The 19,957-nt window shown below is 30.3% G+C and overlaps 2 protein-coding genes across 3 annotated transcripts; both read right to left on the minus strand.

The window, feature by feature from the left end:
• Positions 1-6,408, minus strand: LOC137822953 (vacuolar protein sorting-associated protein 9A-like). The gene is made up of 5 exons (XM_068627988.1): positions 6,219-6,408; positions 5,983-6,130; positions 3,581-3,751; positions 1,721-1,900; positions 1-1,074 (listed from the first exon to the last, which is right to left on the minus strand). The coding sequence occupies exons 1-5, from the start codon at positions 6,308-6,310 to the stop codon at positions 250-252; spliced, it is 1,416 nt and encodes a 471-aa protein (XP_068484089.1). The 5' UTR covers positions 6,311-6,408; the 3' UTR covers positions 1-249.
• Positions 6,409-7,920: 1,512 nt separating this feature from the next.
• On the minus strand, positions 7,921-13,408 carry LOC137822954 (beta-1,3-galactosyltransferase 7). Of its 2 annotated transcripts, none has more exons than XM_068627989.1 (11): positions 12,957-13,408; positions 12,735-12,831; positions 12,581-12,633; positions 12,263-12,480; positions 12,064-12,127; positions 10,567-10,639; positions 10,355-10,475; positions 10,142-10,229; positions 9,928-10,053; positions 9,055-9,164; positions 7,921-8,497 (listed from the first exon to the last, which is right to left on the minus strand). In XM_068627989.1, the coding sequence occupies exons 1-11, from the start codon at positions 13,046-13,048 to the stop codon at positions 8,349-8,351; spliced, it is 1,191 nt and encodes a 396-aa protein (XP_068484090.1). In that variant the 5' UTR covers positions 13,049-13,408; the 3' UTR covers positions 7,921-8,348. The 2 variants fall into 2 exon arrangements, with proteins under 2 accessions (XP_068484090.1, XP_068484091.1); XM_068627990.1 differs by having other exon boundaries at positions 12,263-12,471; positions 12,957-13,326.
• Positions 13,409-19,957: the final 6,549 nt, after the last annotated feature.

A 19,957-nucleotide genomic window follows, 5' to 3' on the forward strand; every position in this document is an offset into this window, starting at 1 on the left:
TTGAACAAAACCAGATTCACATCTTCGCATTCTTTTTGCATCACAACGAAACGTAAAATTTCTATTCGTTGCAGTTCTAAAATCTACTTTAGAACAATGTTACAGAGGGCATATGTTGGTCATGGTATGGCCATCCCTAACACAAGGAAAGAGAGCAGATACCACGCAAAGGATATCATATAAATTTACACACAAAGGTGAAAATATGGGGTATGTGGTGGGGGAGAAAACGGTTGAAGCTAGTTCTGATTACTTTAGCGGGGCATCACCCTCCTCAGGAGCAGCTGGCTCATCCTGTGGCAGACCAGACTCAATTATTTTCTCCTCGATAGGAGAAACTTTATCTGAACTATCCTCTGTTGTATCAATAGCTTCTTCTGATTTATTATTCTCATCTAGATGAACACCGTCTGAAGAATCTATTGTTGTTTCAACACGGTCTTCAGAATTATTTTGGGCGGCTGGCGGCTGGGATGTTGGAGAGACGCCTAACCCTTTAGAAAGAGAGACATACTTGAAAACAAGTTGTTTGTAATTATTTAGCAGGTCTTCAACATCACTTACTGTTAGATCTCCTACACTAGCAAACAAATATGGAAACTCCCCGAAAACATCATTCAACTTGTCCTCCTTCAAAATCATACTTGCCCCTTTATTCTCCAAATCCGAGAGGGATGGAACTTTTGTGATCAGTAATTCATCTGCAAAAGCAACTTTCTTGCTTTCTGATCTTGCCACAGAGGACGGAGTTTGTAGTGCAGGGTCCCTATTATCATTCAAAGCTTTATTTTTGTGCCTAGTGGGTTCTGCTATTGGATGCTGTCCATTATTTTGATATGGTGAACCGGGATCTTGCGTATCAACTGAAATGCCTGAAAGCATAGCACGAGCAAATTCCATGCTACTCTCAAACTCAGCTTCATCCATTGAAATGGCTTTTGCATCAATGTTTGAGATGAAGGACTCAGCAGAGAGCATGTTGGTAAAATAATATGCTGCTTCTGCAACCAATCGAGACTGATGCCTAAACCTTTGTATGTACAGTAGATTTGAGTGCAGTTGTGGAGGGTTTGCCTGCATAGTATCATTTAGAAGATATTGTCAAACGTAAAAATCAAGAATATTACATTAGAGTGGCACTTAACAATACAGTTTATGAGAATATATAGTTGCTCTTATAGTTAACATTATTTTTTCTAATTTCTGGTATGCCGTGCGTAAAAATATAAATTTCATCCTTTTTAGGAAACATTTCAGAAGAAAAGGTCGTATAGCTCACAAAAGTCGTGTAGTTGCTCTTAAGTCTCACAAAAGTCTAATTGTCTAGCTTCATCAATTCAGTTTTAAGCAAAAACTAAAATAAAATAATTTTGACAGTAAACATTTCAGAATAAAAGGTCATATAGCTGGGCACCATGAGCAGCTCAATGAGTTCTTTAAAGCGAGAATTAATGGAACATTCAGGCAATATGGCCGGGCCATGAGGACCGGACCAGTGCATGCAAAATGACATTTCAACAACCACGTCAAATATTTATTAGGAAATAAGCAAGAATGTGCATAATAGACCAAAGAAAATACTAAATTATAGAGGCACACATTCACATGTCATACTCATAATTTTATGGAAAGTGCAAGTAATAATAGCATTCTATCAAGCAAAATTATTTCTACTTGACAATTATGCACGTATCAATTTGTTAAGAAACATTAAGATTACCTTTAGGGTTACATAAATAAGCACAGGAAGAAATTCATCAGCTCCCGGAGGATTCTCTTTGGAAGCAAGCGAAGCATTAAGCAGCAAGTTGCTAATAACCCTGCAACAATTCAGAATACACACAAGTTTGTCCCTGGGTGCTTTGTACATGTTGATCTTCTGTAATTCTTTCTGTGCGAGCTGCCACCATAAGAATGATAGCATATAATAACATTTATAGAAAACAGAAGTATATGAAGAAAGCCATGAACATGTCAAAATAGTAAATTTTAGCAGCCAAATCATTGTAAAAACACAAGTACACAGCGTAGGAAGATTCTTTGACAACTGCTGCTGGCAACTAATAAATTCTGTATTTACAACTATAGGAGTCAACGGTGGCACTATGGCAGAGCGGATATAGTATTCCAATAGCGAACAGTTCTCAATTGCCACAATTCTGGTCGCAATAATGGCAATATAGCAGTTTTTTGTGTGCTATATAGATGCACTACCATGATATAGCGTTCAAAAACCCATATTTCCCCTAGGCAAAAATATTCCACAAAAAGTTTCCTGTTTTGAACTCTGTTCCTTCACACTTTTTCTTTCATGTATTATGTTCCTTGTTGTTCCTCTAGACTTCCCAGTTCACATTTGTTATATTCTTTTTCTGTCAATTTCACCATCAGCTTTCTATTTTAAACTTTGTTAGTCCTTCCTTCGTTCTTATTGCTCCTAGATTGATTGTGATTGCTGCATAAACTGTGACTTAATTTATTATGAAACTCTTTAATTTTGTATACCTTTCCAGAGTGGTGTAGTATATGCTATTTAGTTAGTATTATAACCTTCAAAATCATGGTCACCCTGCTTCCAGTCAGAGTTCTAAATCCTGGATAGCAGCTGGCCCAAATAACCATAGTGGGATAGCCGTTATTCTGAAACTTTTTTTATAACTTTTATGATGTATACATATAACTACTCAAAAATAGTAAAAATTTTAACAAAAAAGTAATACAAAGCATACAAATATCAACAAAAGCCATACAAGTTTCTTTAATTGGAATTCTTAATCATTAATCATCATCGAAATCCAAGTCTTCATTTTCGATACTCTTACAGCTCCAGATTTAACAAAAAGTAATACAAAACATACAAATATCAACAAAAGTAATACAAGTTTCTAATTGGTCTGTAGCGCACACTATATAAAACCTACTTCCTGCGATAGCATTATCAGAGTTGACCGCTACACATCACTATCTGAGATTTGATACAATGTTTACATACTGACTGACTACCAACTAGTAAAGGCCCAAGGATACATCAGCCGTAAAACTTATTTTGAAGAAAAAATTGGACAATCAAGAACCAATGAATCTAAAATCAAAAGTGAGACATACCCAAAAACTAATCAATCTAAAGGCTTAGGGAAATAATGATAAAAAAGCAATAGTAGTAATAAATAAGTAAAATTGGAGAAAGAACACGCCAGCTGTTATAACATGCTAAAACTAAATTACAAGAATAAGGATCCCTATGATATGAACATAGACACATTGTCCGTGGTGCTTATGTCCCTAGTAACAAGAAACAGGTAGTTGTTGTGGGGGGTTCAAACGTAGAAATTAATTATTTAATTTCAACAAGTTCAATTAAATTATGATAGAGCAAATACCAAAAATGTTACAATTGCATTAAAAACCAAACCACAATACAAGAGATATGAGAAGAATTGGGTAGAATTTGAGATTGATGTTGTAGCAACAATAGTAGATGATAGAAGAGTTCATTAAACATAAAATACAGTGTCCCTTTTTAAGTAATAGATAATTGTATACTGTGAGCTAGGTCAGATTACTTTTGAATGGGACTCACCAACCACGATGATTCATTCTGAAATGGTGGCTTGATATCCAAATTTTCAGGTCGAACAAATTGTTGAACCAAAGCCATCTTCTCAGAAAGTTGGTCATCAAGTTTTACATCATCTGGAACTGAAGCAAATACACGAGCAAATAACTTTGTCATGACATACTTCTCAAGCCCCTGTAAATGATCAAAGTCCAGAGGTAAAGCAACCAGTCAATATAGAAGACTATATACTAAAAGAATATAGAACAGTTTTCTATGAAAAACAAAGTACGTAGGTGCAGGAGCTAACACTGGATTCTCTACTTGAATGAATTCGTGTTGTTTTCCAGAAGAAAAAAAAACATTAATTATTGACACTTATTTCACCTGTTTATACCAGGGAATATTAAACCAAAAAGAATGAACTTTCATAATACGACTTTCATAAAAGAAATGGCAGATCAAGTGGAATTGAACTTGCATGCTTCTTATCCAAAAATACTTGTGTAACTAGAATACACACGTTGTGCATCATCAAAACCCTTTGTTAATGTTAGGTGCGGCGGCAGTCCAAGTTTTATTTACCTAATATTGAAACTAAAGAATAACAACCTTCTATAAATTGCCTAACAAATTTTTGAAAAAAATTGTGTCTCAGTCACTTGCTGCATACTTTAAGTTTAAGTGACATTCATGTGAATAGAAATTAAACTATATTTATTTCATTCTGATTTTCTCTACAATATTGGACCTCACATACCTAAAGCCCCAGCTATGAATCATCACAGTGAGTTACATATCCAGGGAAAACCAGGCTTGCAAGACAATACGCACCCACAAGGGATTAAATAATAGAATAAATGAGTGAGTATTTCTGTAATGCTAAGGAACACAAAAGAGTAAATATTAAGAAAGCTAAGGAGAAAAATGCAAACCGATAGTGAATGAGAGATTAACTTGCGTATGCTAGCATAATATTTTTAGAAGTAAACATTAATTTTTTAAGTGTTGTCTTTTATGCTGACTGTATCGATGATTACCCAAATTCCCAACTAAATTTCTACAAGTTAGAAGATCCTATATTGAAATTAGTAGACTGCAAAAAAGAACACTGCAAATATCACAAGTCAGATTTTAAAGTGTTTGATAGCGGAAAGTGAATAATCCACCGTATCATATAGCAGATTGAGTCATGGGCATATCGCGGAAGTTACATAACAGTTGAGATATATGATATATAAATTATCTAAGTATAAAAAATTACTTTGTATGCAGATAAAAATAAATAAAATAAGCAAGATGTTAAAAGTCCAATTGGCTGGAGAATTGCCAGAGATGACAAGAGGATGCAAAATGAATGCTGTAACAATAGCAACAGTAGACAGAGTCGCAATCACGGTTCCATGAAACTCCTCTATGCAAAAGCTCTATAGTGCTACTGCAACGCTATTTAACAACACCGTTTCGAACTAAGACATGCAGATTTTCCATAGCCTGTCTGTATTTGAATCAATACATAAGCTCTTGCCTAGCTTCTAAAGGTGCATATATGAACAAGCTTTAAAACAAAAAAATAAAATTAAAAGTGATTTCACGATAAAGCTTTTTTTCAGAGCCTTTTTTTCAAAAACTGTCTTTTTAAACTTCTGACAGAAGCACTGGAAGAATTATTTTATGCTTTTGTTGTTTTCCTCTAATTGCAAATCCTAGCACACCGGTAAAGTTGCACCTTGGTGACCGTTGGTCATGAGCTCAAATCCAGACAAGGCCTTTTTGGCATATGTAAGAAAAAAAACTGTACAATTATCCTCTCCAATACTTTCACGAAGCAAGGAGCCTCTGGCACTGGGGTGCGTCAGTCGTTTAGTGTTTTCCTCTAATTATTAAAGAACAAATTTTCTAGGCAGGCCATAAGATGAGGATTCAGATTGGTTCATTTCCACTAGATTTCTGGTGCTCATGAACATCTCACGCAAATTCGACGTTTCTAAGGACTAAATAATCATCTCAGATAATCAGACACAATTCCAGAACAGCAATTCATTAATTAATAAGTGCTATACTGCTATTGGAAGACCCGCTAGTCTTCCTTAACATTTCTGCCTTATGTCTGGTGTCTTCAATCCAATTCTATATTTTATGTATAAAACTTTGGATCTTCATCTGTGCCTTACAGAATTCACCATTATTGAGGGGAAAAAAACGTAAATAGGACACGAAAGGATGAGCGAGTCGTAGTAGTGATCATAAAAATAACCCAATTCAATCAACCCGAGATCCAGCGCAGAACATAAAACTTTAAATGTCTTCAATGTGAGGTGACAATAAGTAAGTTAGTTGATTAGTTAGTGTAAAATTGAAATGTATCTCCATTTATAGCGAACAACAAGTAGAAAAAGCATGTTAAGAGTTAAGCAGAAACTGACTTCACCGGCACTTTCGAGCTCCTCCTCAGAGCAACCAGCCCAAAGTGGATGAGCCCTGAAATCCGCTTCCATTTTCGCAAGGAACGCTTGAACCAAGGCACTGTCCCTCTCGGGATCAGGAGCATTGTTCGAAAACGAAACGATAAAACTGCGAAAATCTCACTTCGTTAGTTAGGGTTCCGATTCCAAACCTAAATCGTGATCGCAATGTAAAAAGCATGAGAGCTCAGAGAAACCTTTTGATTGCTTTAACGAACTCAGCGGCGGAGGGCTGCCGCATGCGCTCGAGGAAGTCCTGTAAGCCCAAGAATACATCGGCGTTTTCCATTCTCCGCCGCCTCGTTGACACCGCCCAAGACGGAGGACGCGATCAAACACAATTACCATCTCATTTCACACAAAATCTAGACATTTTATTCCATGTTTTCCCCTCCATAATTATTATAATATATAAATAAATTCATTTTTAATAATAATCATTAAATGAAATGATAACTGCAACAAATAAGTTTAGAAATTAACATAGATTTAGTGCTATCCAATGAGAATTAATATAGACACTTGAGGGAAATTAAAATTCTAAGATTACCACTCTGCATCTAAACTTTTTACCATTGTTTCCTCTTTTAAAAATTCATTGTTTAAGAAAGATACTAGTAGTCACGTACTTAATATTAAACTAGTAATACCATTTTTTATCTGTTTTACATATTTAACATTAAACTAGTAGTAAATTAATCAGATTAATTTATTGATCGTGGTACCTCTCTAATAATAATTTTATAATTGGACTACTTTGAAATAATATTTTTATTTTCAATAATCAATAGAAAAATATTATAATATCTCTTTTTATTAATATATATATATATGAGTTAACTTTTATATATATATATATATGAGTTAACTTTTATATATATATATATATATATATATATATATATATATAATTTATCATGAAGTCAAAGTTATTTTCAAAGAGTGGGTGAATATCTACTTGATTAAAAAATAATTCTACAATTATTCAATAATATCTTATGTTTATTAAACTATACTAAGGCATTAATCACTTAGTATTCCATGTGCCAAAAGTTTTTATTAAATTAAGATTATATAAATGTATATACAAAAATATAATGAATAACTCATTAATTACAATAATAATCCCATGTCATTTAAAGCTAAAATTAAATTTCTTTTATATGATAGCTTGGATCATATCCATGTATACTGGTAGAGTTTATCCTTTAGATACCAAATTATTCATACAATTAATAACCTTAACCACGTTTTATTACACGGGATATATTTAGATTTTAGTTAGAACATCTAAATTAATTATGAGTTTTTATTAAACACTCTAATAACATCTTGAACACTTTTGTTTATTTGTAACTAAAATTCACTTCAATTCCAAATAACTTAAAAGTTTCAATAATTTTTTTCCACTTTGAATTAAGTTCAACTCAACTTTTCTTAAGTGAAATCCAAATACATAACAAAAATTACTTAATTGATTACTTGTTAAGCAGAAGACTTCGTAGTTCGTACACTAAAATTAAAATTAATTAATAATAACAGATAATATTATTAATTAAACTATTTCCGTTGAAATTTTATAGTTTAGTTTTCATGAATTGACGATAATACTTTTACTGATTAGTATAATAAAAATGTTTTTGTAAGATAATTATTCATATTGACAGTGACAAGGTTTGGTAGGGGAGGAGACAGCTGTAATCACAAGGCAACTTTGAGCTGATATATTGAAGCAGTTGAAGCTATTTTTATTTTGTCAATGTCCATTTCCTATGGCTTTTCATAATAAGGTGAGTGCCCAGAAGATGTTTGAAATAATATTTACGATCAAACGTAAAAATATTTTATAGTTTGTCCTTTTATTACATCCAAATAGTGATCAAATTTAACGCATTAGCAGAACTATGAATAAATTGTTTTTCATTACAAAGGGCATAACAACCAATCTAGTCCAAATATGGACAAAAACATTGTATAAAAGGAACAAACTAAAATTATAAAATAGAATTGACTTTGTTATATAACACCTTCAACAGTTGTCATACCTCCCACAACGGTCCACACTAAAAATTAAGACTGGAAGGCCATCATATCCATATCCTCAAATCCACATCCAAGCAATTGCTTACAACCTTCAGCTTCCACAAAAATTTATGAACCAGCCTTCTTCACCACCTTTCAATACTTTACCAGATCCTCCATGTTATATCTAGCTATTTGCAGAAAATTATCATTCTCAAAACTGAAAAATGCCTTTGTTCCAGCTGCAGTTAAATAATTAGTCTCTCTCAAAACCACATAACAAAACCATCTTCCTCTGAAAATTTCTAAAATAAAGCACTCCAAACAGCTCCATCCCCTTCACCACACTTTGAGTGGACATATTTAATCTTCTCCACTGACTTGCAGATTCCACTGCAGCTCCAATCAAATGAGGCTACACATATGTTACCCGCTTGTGCCTTCCACTCACAGTCTACACAAACATCAAACATAAATTAGGATCATTTCCAAAAGAAAAAAAAAGTGAGATGGTGGAATTAAGAAACTGAGTTCATGTTCAGATTATCCTTAAATTTTACTAATGATGGAGCTTATGATTGCTTCCAGCTTACTAAACCGAAGCAGCTTCTATCAAGAACAACTTGAAGAAAGAGATATGAAGAAGCTATATATTAGTGACAACAAGACAACACCATAAATTCCTAGCTAAGTGCAAAAAAAGTGAGATGGGGGAATTAAGAAACTGAGTTCATGTTCAGATTATCCTTAAATTTTACTAATGATGGAGCTTTATGATTGCTTCCAGCTTACTAAACCGAAGCAGATTCTATCAAGAACAACTTGAAGAAAGAGATATCAAGAAGCTATATATTAGTGACAACAAGACAACACCATAAATTCTAGCTAAGTGCAAGAACATATAAGGGTAGAGAGTGTTTGCCAGTCAACAAAACTAGTTCTAAGTACCAAAACGTTATTGCAGTAGAGACTAGAGACGGTTTTTTGGTTACATATTTTCAGGTTATATACCTGGAGGAGTTCCACAGCACATATTGCGGTCATCAATATGCTCAACTTCAAGACCAATGAACCATGCACCAAGCGAGACATCTTCATTAGCATATTTATGCAAAATAGGCCTGCAGTCATAATTAGGATCCACATGAAATTTCTTGAGCAGACAATATTCCATCATAATTCTTACTGGTTATATAAACATGGACTGATCCCTGAGCTGAAATTTCATATCAGTATCAATTTAAGTTGTCATGGAAAAAGTTTCCTGTGTTAATCAAAGCATGACTTAGAAATAGGTCCGATTCAATTTAACAAAATTAAATTAATAAACTCTATTAAGGTTTATATCTTCAGTTGATTTGGGACTAAGCCACCATCATTGAGACTGTGATTATATGGCAACTCTTGGATAGAGGTGACCACAATATTTTTTTAAAACTTCCCCTTCGAGCCCAGGGCTACCGGCTTGAAACACGACAAATGGCAGTGAACCAACAATGGATTTAAGAGAGACTTTTATACCATCTTAAAATACAAATTTAAAGCTTAATTCACCTTTACAAAACTATCTTATAAGATGAAAGCACCCCAAACTTTTATAAGTTTTATTCAAGTCATGTTTCTAGTCAATATGAAACTAAATTGTCACCTTAGACACTGCAATTAAGACAGCTTCAAAGAGAACACAACTAAAACGGAATAGGGTTGATCACAACTAAGACAGCTTTCCAACATCATGCAAAATAATTTTCTTTCAGTAAAAAATTCTGAACTATCATCTTGCACGAAGACTTATTCCTGCACAAATTATCTAGCAAAAAAATACATAGAAGTGGCCTAGAGATCAGAAAATAGTCAATTAATGTACGAAAAAATCACACGTACTGGTTGATGGAAATGTAAGTGGCCAGATCTTTAGAGATTGCATATATCTGCCCAGTTGCATGTCGGAAGTATTTGTTCCCCTCTTCTCCAAATTTCCAAAACTCGGGTTCATGGTATTTGACATCCCTTAAGATGCGAAACAAAAGTGAAACATAAATACAAAACCACAATGAGGGGCATAGAAGAAGGGTAGCCAGAAGCACAGTGGACTTACTTTCTAGAAAGGACAGGTCCAGATTTCATACATCCAATGTAGACCCTGGGTTTTGATCGGTGACGAGCAAGGGTTGTTGCCAGGACACCTAAACAGCAACACATGTTAGAATATTGAGGCTCATTTGTGAGAGAAATGGGGCAGAGGAAGTAGGTAAAGAAAATAAAATGGCCAGGAAAAACAAGAAATCCATAATCCTGAGATAGCATGTACCTAAATTAACATGGACATCATCATCCACCTTGACATAGAAATCAGCATCCCATCTTGCAACTGCGGTAGAAAAGAAAATCTTTGTTTTTGCAGACAGTTCGTGATAACCTTCAACATGTTCCTACAACATAATGAAAAATCAAATATCACACTCCAATCAGATTATCCAATGTTTTCTCACACTCTTTTTTATTAACAATGATCTGCCTTACTAGGCGAAGAAAGTCTTTGTGCTGAGCTTCTTCGGAATCAATAGCTCGATCTAGAATACTGTTGGAAGTAGCACTGAGACAACAATAGCAATATCTCCCATGTTAGCAACGTTAAGTAGCAACACATATATAAATATTTCATCTTTCACTTAGGATAATGTACATGTAAATTAAAATGTTTCTTGGCAAGGTAACAATAACCATCCCTTCACAAAGAGTGAAGAGTAAAAGGGGAACAATTACTATGACGTGTGCACAGGTAATAATAACCAAACTTCCAAAACTCAGTTTTTATACTAAAATGTGCTTCTTATAGATAAAATATTATGAAGTAGATTTTAGTCTATGGCTCTATACTAATAAATTTGGTGAAATTGATAAAAATATTAATATTTCATATTGACTCAACATGGAAATTAATATTAGTTTCATAAGTTTCCTTTTCGATCTCACATGTATGGGCAGTACAACTGTTACAATATATGAAACATATCTCATAATATTAATCTTTTATCTTAGAATATTTTAGAGCAACTTAAATTATTTCTTAGGAATAATTTTCCTATTTCCTTGGTTTTCATATTTCCTTATCATCTCACTATGTGTCTCCTAATTTAGCAAATATTTTGATTAGTATAAAAAAGGATTGGCATGTTATCAACACAGAAGACATCATAAGATAAAAGTCAATACAATCTCAATGTATTTAATTTTAATTCTCTAATTAAAAACTGCATTGGGGAAAGCATCACTGCTGACAACCTCTTGTATCCATTAATGTGAGCATCATATCCTCCTCCTATATCACACAGAATATAAACAAAAGATAAACTCGTGGGAGATTCAACTAAATTACTTGATGAAAATCATGGAGCAAAAAGCACCCATGGTTAACCCCATACTCTAGCTTAGGATGGTCGTAACCCAGTATTTTAAAAACATGCTACCTAATAGTCTAATACCATTTTAAGTGGTAAATTTGATTATGTTTATGCTTTAGGCACAATACAGGCTATAAAGGAAACGGAATAGGAAATGATCGAAGAAAACAAGTCGATATTTTCAATGAGTATTCATGTTAAGAGAGAAATTAAGCAATAATATGATTCAAACTTCAAAGGAAGGGACAACTTGAACTAGATATGTTGCAAGAGTCTTTGACTAACAAGGGGTTGCGGAGGGGACAATTGACATTAGAAGCCACTTTGTAGTCAATCATAGTTCTTTAAGGTAACTAGGTAAGCACTCAAAATGTTGATTACGCATAATGAACATTTGAAAGGTGCCCATGTTTTTTATCTAGCAGTTAGATAGTAATGTTAACAGAGACAACCTTGTTCTGGTAAACAAACAAGAACGATCGTTTTGTGTTGTTACATTAACTCAAATAATAACACTAATGTCCCATTATTTTCTAGAGGTGTTATTATAATTCTCTCTTGGTTCACACCAAACACTGTCTTGATAATTTCACGCAGTTGACCAAACCGGAATTACCTGTGGCCAATCATGAACCTGATAACAATTCCTTTCTCCCTTTCCAACTGAAGAAGTTGTTCACCTGATACCAAACGCAACATTTTAGAAATGAATTAGGGCAACTACCCCCTTAAAAATAGGCGTTATGAATATGGTTCCATTTTAGAATTTTTTGTGCCTTTATAGTTGACTCCTAAAAACATATTTTTCTTCTTACCTTGAGGCATCCAAGTCTCTCTAACTGAATCACGCCTCTTCCTGCTACTGAAAGCCGTGTTTATGCCAATCACTATAAATGCTTTCTTCCTTTGAGCACCTTCCTCGGAAGTGGTGGTTGAAGTATTCGAATCAGAGATCCCACTTTCACGAGAACTCCTAGCCGCTGCTAACTCCATCTGAAGCATGGAAACTTGTTTGTCTAAAGCTCTGGCATGCCTCCCAAGAAATTTAAAGAAACATCAATAATTAGAAAACAAAAAAACTTTAACTTCAAACAAATCTGAAGAAATTGAAACAGAATCTAGGCGGCACTCACTGGATGGCTTCATGGGTCTTCTGTAACTCGCTCACTGCATCCTTGGGCTGCATCTGATGGGAAAGAAACAAAAAGATTTCAAAAACCAAAGCAAAGCAAAACGAAACACTTTGCTGTGAAAAACCTTACAGGAAACAGAAGAACCGAAGCATACCTTCTTGGTCTCGCAGTCCCCTGAGATCACTTGCAGCTGTTGGTCCCGCTGATGCTGCGCAATAAGCATCCCGTTTGATTCAGGTGGGTCCCACATCCTGCAGTCAAACAAATTCCCAGGATCGGACCATGATGTTTAACTTCTCATAAAACAAGCCCCACCAACCAAAGTTTACATCTTCACAGCTTAAAACAATTAAAGGGGAGAGTTCAAGAGAGATACCTGCTTGTGATGAGCATACCAAGAATGAAGGAAAAGACAGAGAAAATGGGAATCCATGATGCAGAGATTTTGGTAAAGGTGCGGGTCTTCATGTTGAAAAATTGGTGTTTGAAAGGAAAAGTTTGCTGGGAATGAAGAATGTGAAGGGAGGGAGGAATGGGTCTAACGAGAAGAGAAAGAGGTAGGAAGTTGCAACGCAGATACGATTATTTATGTGGAAAAAGAGGTTAATATATAGAAAGGTTACAAGATTTGGAATTTAACCGTGTTGTAAATAAATAGTGACGACTGTTAAAGCAGTTACAGTAGCGTGATGCTCCAATGTGTCGAATACAATAGATATCCTCTGTGTTGGTGTCAAATGTTTGGCAGGTAATGTTACAATGTGGGTGTCTCGTAAGATACGGCGTCTACTGTCTCGCAAGTCAAACCTAGAATTTAAATCTCTGCTCATCTGGAATAAATGTCATTAGGTCTACTATATGGTTTTTAACATTTTTTTCATACCACATCTAAGTTAAATATTTTTTTTTTATAAATTATATATATATATATGTGTATGCTATTTATGAATTTTGGATTTGAAGATAAATAGTATTGCTAAATCACCAAATAACAAATAACTTATATATGAAAAATTGTTAATTATTCTTTAATGTGTTTTTCCGTATATTTTTTATTGATTGAAATTTATCAAAACCTATAAAATTAAAAAAATATTAAATAAAGAATGAAACTTACTCAAATTTAATAAATTTAATCAAATAATAAAAATATGTTTATAATGGATAGAATTTTTTACAATAGATAAAATAATTAACATATGCATCACAATGATGGTTATAAAATATCTAAATTCATATTTTTCGTGAAGGAAATGCGTGTGCTGATAAGTTTACTAATTTATGATTTTTTCATAGAGATTTTTTTTTTTGTATAATAGGTTTCCACCTTGTCTGTTCTTATAATTCTTTATGAATAGGTATAGTCTACCTATGTATCGTTTTTGTTAACATATGGGTTTTGGTCTAGTCCCCCGTATTTTTGTATTTTCTTTCTTTTTTCTTTTGTTTAATAATACTTTTTTCATGTGATGGTAAATGATTGTTGTTACTTGATGTGTCAGCCTGATCTTAAGTTGCATAGTGATACCTAACATGAAAATTTTTATTTAAAAAAAGTTAAATATAATTAAAATTTAGATGGGTTTACAAAAATAAATATTGTTAAATATAATTGAAAGTAAAATAGTACAAAATACAACCTAACATACGAGATAGACTAGTAGAAAAGAGACAATATGTGCACTTTTATTCAAATTAATTACTAAACATAATATAAAATTGTTACAGTAACATCAAACACATTATTTGTCTTTTCAAAAGTTATCAAAGAATTACCTCAAAAGTTTTTAGCTCACAAAAGATTTATATTTAACTCCAATACTTTCAGGAAGGTACCACAATAATTGAGACTCAACAACTTTTGAAGATGAATATTGAGTAAATTTATGAGATTAACACTTGAAGCATGATCAAAGTCTCATATATTCACAATAATTTACATGAAATTGAGATAACACCATTCACACATCCTACAAAGTGTTGTGTAGGAATTTCTTAAGCATGGGTTATTAATTTGAATATCTCATTATCAATACAAATCTCCACATTTCAAGAACAAGAACAATATACCATATTATTAAAGTATTAATCAAGTTTTGAAAGTATGATTTAATATAATTTTAAGACTTTTTTTTAGATTGTTGGATTATTTATATGATATCGTCTAGCAATACAAAACAACATAACATATTTATATTGGTTCATTCACAAATTTTTTATCTACGTTCAGTTCTCATTCTAAGTTAAAACTTAAGAGGTTTTGCTAATAATTTTTTTTATTACAAACAAATACACAAGTCATCCCTAGTCATCATGGGTACATAAATAACTTTTTGTTGTCTATTTTTAATCTTCCCCTTTAGATTAAGAACTTTAGTATTTTAATTGTCACTTATAATTACAAAACAAATAGCATTTGATCAAATGAAAATTACTATTAGAGAGCAAATAAGTATATGACTTCTTCACATATTAGTAACTTATGATCAAGAGTTTTTACATCCAACGTCAGAGGACTATAATTGATAATATACATTGATATTTATTGATGTTTGATTTTCTAATGACTTGTAAAGCCTAATCCAAACTAAAATATATGTTATATAATTTATCCAATTTTTATTAATTTGAACACCGAATGATCTCCTTTAAGTGAATCTTCTTTTAGATGTTATCAACAACTATGATCAATACTCATAATACAAATTTAGTTTTAAAGGAATACTAATTTATCCACCTCAATAGAATCACACATCTTTTCAATAAAAACATAACTTCATTAAGATTTAAACATAAATTAACGATATACAATAAGTAATACTTTGTGATTATTCCACACATTTATTAATACATGAAATCCAAATTCTTCCTTATTTTAATTATGGTTAATATATAAAATACATTTCAATAATTCACTATACTCTGTTACTTATTTTACTGATAATATTTAATAAAATATAACAAATGATTATTCTTTAATATTTGATCTATCATTGAAATAAAAAAGTATTTATAAAAAGATAGAAAAATAAAGAATATGTCCAATGGTTAGTGGGTTAACTAATTTGTATTTTTTTTATAAACTTTGAGGTTAGATATCACTATGAAATTTGAAATATATATACTTTCATTAACAACAATCATCTACCATTATATTTAAAAGATTAAAAAATTAAAAAAAAATTATATATTAATAAAAACAATACATATATAGACTATACCTATTTATAAAAAAATTTAATATTTAAACAATATATATTATTACCTATCAAAATTGTTAGCATTTTTAAATAACACTTGACTTAAACAACACAACATCCAAAATAATTTAGAATAGTATGTCAGAAAAATAGGATTTCTATTTCTCTGTGTTATGAGCAAAATTGAGACTTTGAGACCAAAATGAATGAAATTAAATGTGATGTGCTGGGACTAAGTGTACTTGTGTTAGGTTACCTCTTTGAAGTTGTTAAAGTAAAAGTATGGTAGAATTGATAAGAGAATTTTTTTCATCTACAGTGAAAGTATTTGAAAAGTAGAATAATTTTTGTTCAACATTTATTATTCTTTAATGCAGGGAACGAAGTGATTTTTTTTTCTTCTATTTATGACGAAAGTCATTAAATAGTAGAATATGATTATTATAAGTGGTCATAGTAATTTTTTTTCCTCTAAATATTTATCGTAGATATTTAAAATAGATTTTTTTTTTTGCATTGATTCATGCTAGATATTTAAACTTTGTATATGTTTGATTAAGTGGAAAAGGACAGAGAAATACAATATAATTATTAACCATCCTATATTAAGAAATTATTGTTGTTTCATTTGCACATGAAAATCAGGTGTTTTCTATTATCTAAACTAAATTGTTATTTTGATCCAGTAAATTTAAATTTCAAGAGTAGAAATTTTACGTTAACTAAGAATAAAATTAATCCATAATATATAAATAGATATGAATATTATTTATAAACTGATTTTATAATATTAAATTAAACATGAAATTTAATTTTCAATATGTAATTGAACTATATATACTAACCTTTATTATTCTTTGATTTGATTATCTAATATTGCGCAATACTTCTCTTCATCATATAGACCTAGAAACATTACTATGTACAAGTTGTAGATTTTGTTTTTGCTTTTTTTATTTTTTTTATTTCGTTATATATGTTTAATGTTGCAAGAGAATACTATAGATCGAAAAATAATATTTTGAAAGCCAATGATAGAAAAATAATCATGTGAAAATTTAATATATTGATTGCCTTTCTGTATTTTTTAAATTAAAAATATTAGTATATATTATTATAATATCAAAAAAAGTTTTGAAGTGGATGTATTTTTGTTTGAAGGGTATTAAAAAGATTTAAATAAATAATTGATTTTCTGAGAAACTGTTTCATTTTACTTGAGTTAATATGCTATGCAACAAAGTAGAGTGAACTAGTTCATCTTGACTTTATTTTTTTAAAATATTATTTGGTATTTAAATTTAAAATTCCTATTATGCAACTTTATTAATTGGTTTATGATTGTTAATTTATTTCACAATTTATTTTTCTAATACTAATAGGAAATATATTAAAATAATTAGGCTAAGTTATTAAAATATTTTAATTTATTTAACTAAATTTATTCATTTTTAATTTTGTATAAAATAATTTTTAAATACATGTTTTAAGTCCAATTTACAAAGAAAATAGCTTCTTTAGGCCAACTGTATGAAATATATGGAACAATGTTTTTTGTTACCATTTTTTTTAAACACGAGTTCTAAACATGGTATTTTTTTTAATAATATTTTTTTCATTGGTAAAGAATGATTGTTATTTAGGAGGTGTTAGTCTAATTGAGATATTAAGTTCCATGAAATCTTTTATTTTAAAATTTTAATTAAAATCTGTTGTATACTAATAATGTATTATTTTAAAATTAAGTTCTTAAAGAAATTAATTAGTGTAGTAAATGTGAATTGATTTTTTTCCATTCACTCAGTTATCAATTCGCATGTTATAGTAAGACATTAATTTTTATTAATAAAAAAAAGTATACTATCAATTAATAAGAAACTGTCCTTCTTAGTATAAGTTAAAGTACTTATTCTATAATTAATAAATTTATATGAATAATTTTTAGCTTTACTTGATTAAAACAAACACTTCAAATGATTCATGGTCTGAATGGTTTCTGGTTTGATTTTTATCATATCTTTAACTACAAATTGCTTTCCATGATCACAATAATTTATTAGTATTGTTAGTCCAATTTTTAACAGTTAGTATTATAGAAATTAAAATATACAAGACCTATTAAATTAGTCTATCACAGAGTTTGAGTTATTTACTCAGTACTCTAAATTTAAAACTTATTATTATTGTAAAATAAATAAATGTAAAATAGAACTAATTGAGAGTGTTTATATTTTGACTGAGTATACAACAAAAAAAACTGTATTTTTCTATTATATAGGGACAAACCACAACATGAAGGGAAGAGTACAGTGTCACCAAACAATGCAACTTTAACTCTAAATCAATAAATAATAGTAACTAAATATGCATATATCTAGATATGAACACTCTAATTTCCTATTTAATTTCTAATCATTGTTTTTCTGTAACTAAAACTTTCTTTAACTTGGTTTATAATAACTATATAAAACATTTCATCTTTATTTGGATGGATTCAAATTCAACCAAACCAATTGTTATATGCTAGAATTTTATAAATATATTGTTGATATTGAAAGGATTAATCAATTAAAAATTAAAATCTTAACAATTAATTTTCTATATTGTTTTCTTTATAATTAAAATAGTCAATAATATTTTATTTTTGAATTAATTTTTATTAAAAAATTATAATACACATCAAACAAAACAAAACAAAAATTTTATCACTCTCACTGACACATCTATGACCGAAGCAAAATAACACCTTTACTATTGCCTATTGTTGAGGACATTCAAAACAAACATTCAAGTTTTTCTTCGTTTTTTCTATATATTTGGGTTTCAGTACACAACTAATAAAATGTAGTTAAATATTACAAATTGAAATTTGAGAAGTTAGTGATTTGAGTTAACACTGTTGGACATGCTTATTAAATCGTGTGTTCATTAAATACCGATATTTGTAGTACACGTATCAGTGAAGTAACAAATTTAAAAATATTTATTAAATTTTTGAGCATTTTAGCACGATTTTAACACAAATTTTAAAAAAATAAAAACATTAATTTTTTAAAAAGTTATTTTTTTTAATAATATTTTTTTTCATGTGATAACAAATGATTATTGTTACGTGAGGTGTCAGTGTTGAGATGTCAAGTAACATAGTAATGTCTAACATAAAAACTTTTTATATAAAAATTAAATTATTGTATAAATTTCTATTATAATTATAAAAATAAGGAAAAAATACTTTTGAACCAGTGTGAAACATATTTCGGTTAAAAAAAACTGAAACATACTTATACACATAAATCTAAATTTTTATTATTAATTTATATAATTCATAATTATGTAATATATATATTTATGTCCTACATTTTAGATATTATATATATTTCCATCATATGTATGGTAACAATTTTTAAACTGATTTTTAAGTAAAATATAAACACATTAATTAAAGAAAATAATGTATAATTTTATAAGCCAAAACTAATACTATGAATAATCATTTTATAAAAATATTATAATCTAGTATACTAAAAGAAAATAACTTTTTATAATTAAATTAATAGAATTAAATATTTTGTTTTGAATATGAGAGGATGTGAATATCTACCTACAGAGGAATTTGAAATGTAATGTAACAGAAATCTGTGTTCTTCTAGTAGTTGGTTATTGGTCTGTTATAGGGTAGGGATACTAGTTGTTATTATTCTAACCAGAATTTTAAAAATATAATATATAAGAGAATCTCTACCTATTTTTCCGTTATATAGGGGCAAAAACATTTTACACTAACAACTTCCATAAAGTAGTTGCCTGAATGAGGAAAATAACAACAACTTTATTATTCTAAGACCACAAGAAATATAAAAGGGCATTTTACAAAAATCTGAAGAGTAATAAGTGAAATTCACCTTGGTACAAAATGTTTTTGGTATAACTAATTAATACTAAATAAAATTAGCAACTTAATGACAATATTTTTTTTTATCTTAAACAGTACAATATTAAATGAAGTAAGAGATGGAGATGAAGAAACAGAAAGAGAAGTAGCATTAAATAATTAATAAAATATTGATGGAATTAGAGATAAATTGAGATTGTGGTGAGTCTGTTATAAATAGAGAGGGGTAAAATAGTAAATGCAAAAGGGTATAGGAATTTCAGGAGACATAATAGTTGAAAGATT

The sequence above is a fragment of the Phaseolus vulgaris genome, chromosome 9, assembly GCF_000499845.2.
Source record: "Phaseolus vulgaris cultivar G19833 chromosome 9, P. vulgaris v2.0, whole genome shotgun sequence".
NCBI lineage: Eukaryota > Viridiplantae > Streptophyta > Magnoliopsida > Fabales > Fabaceae > Phaseolus > Phaseolus vulgaris.

What these genes read in the sequence shown, in the direction of transcription:
- LOC137822953 (XM_068627988.1), bottom strand. Translation starts at nt 6,310, where the DNA reads ATGGAAAACGCCGATGTATTCTTGGGCTTACAGGACTTCCTCGAGCGC. An exon ending in AGCTCGAAAGTGCCGGTGAA is followed by an intron (nt 3,752 to 5,982) that starts GTCAGTTTCTGC and finishes GATCATTTACAG; the next exon opens with GGGCTTGAGAAGTATGTCAT. An exon ending in AGAATGAATCATCGTGGTTG is followed by an intron (nt 1,901 to 3,580) that starts GTGAGTCCCATT and finishes TTATGGTGGCAG; the next exon opens with CTCGCACAGAAAGAATTACA.
- LOC137822954 (XM_068627989.1), bottom strand. Translation starts at nt 13,048, where the DNA reads ATGAAGACCCGCACCTTTACCAAAATCTCTGCATCATGGATTCCCATT. An exon ending in ACAAAGACTTTCTTCGCCTA is followed by an intron (nt 10,476 to 10,566) that starts GTAAGGCAGATC and finishes ATTATGTTGTAG; the next exon opens with GAACATGTTGAAGGTTATCA. An exon ending in ACTTACATTTCCATCAACCA is followed by an intron (nt 9,165 to 9,927) that starts GTACGTGTGATT and finishes TTATGACTGCAG; the next exon opens with GCCTATTTTGCATAAATATG.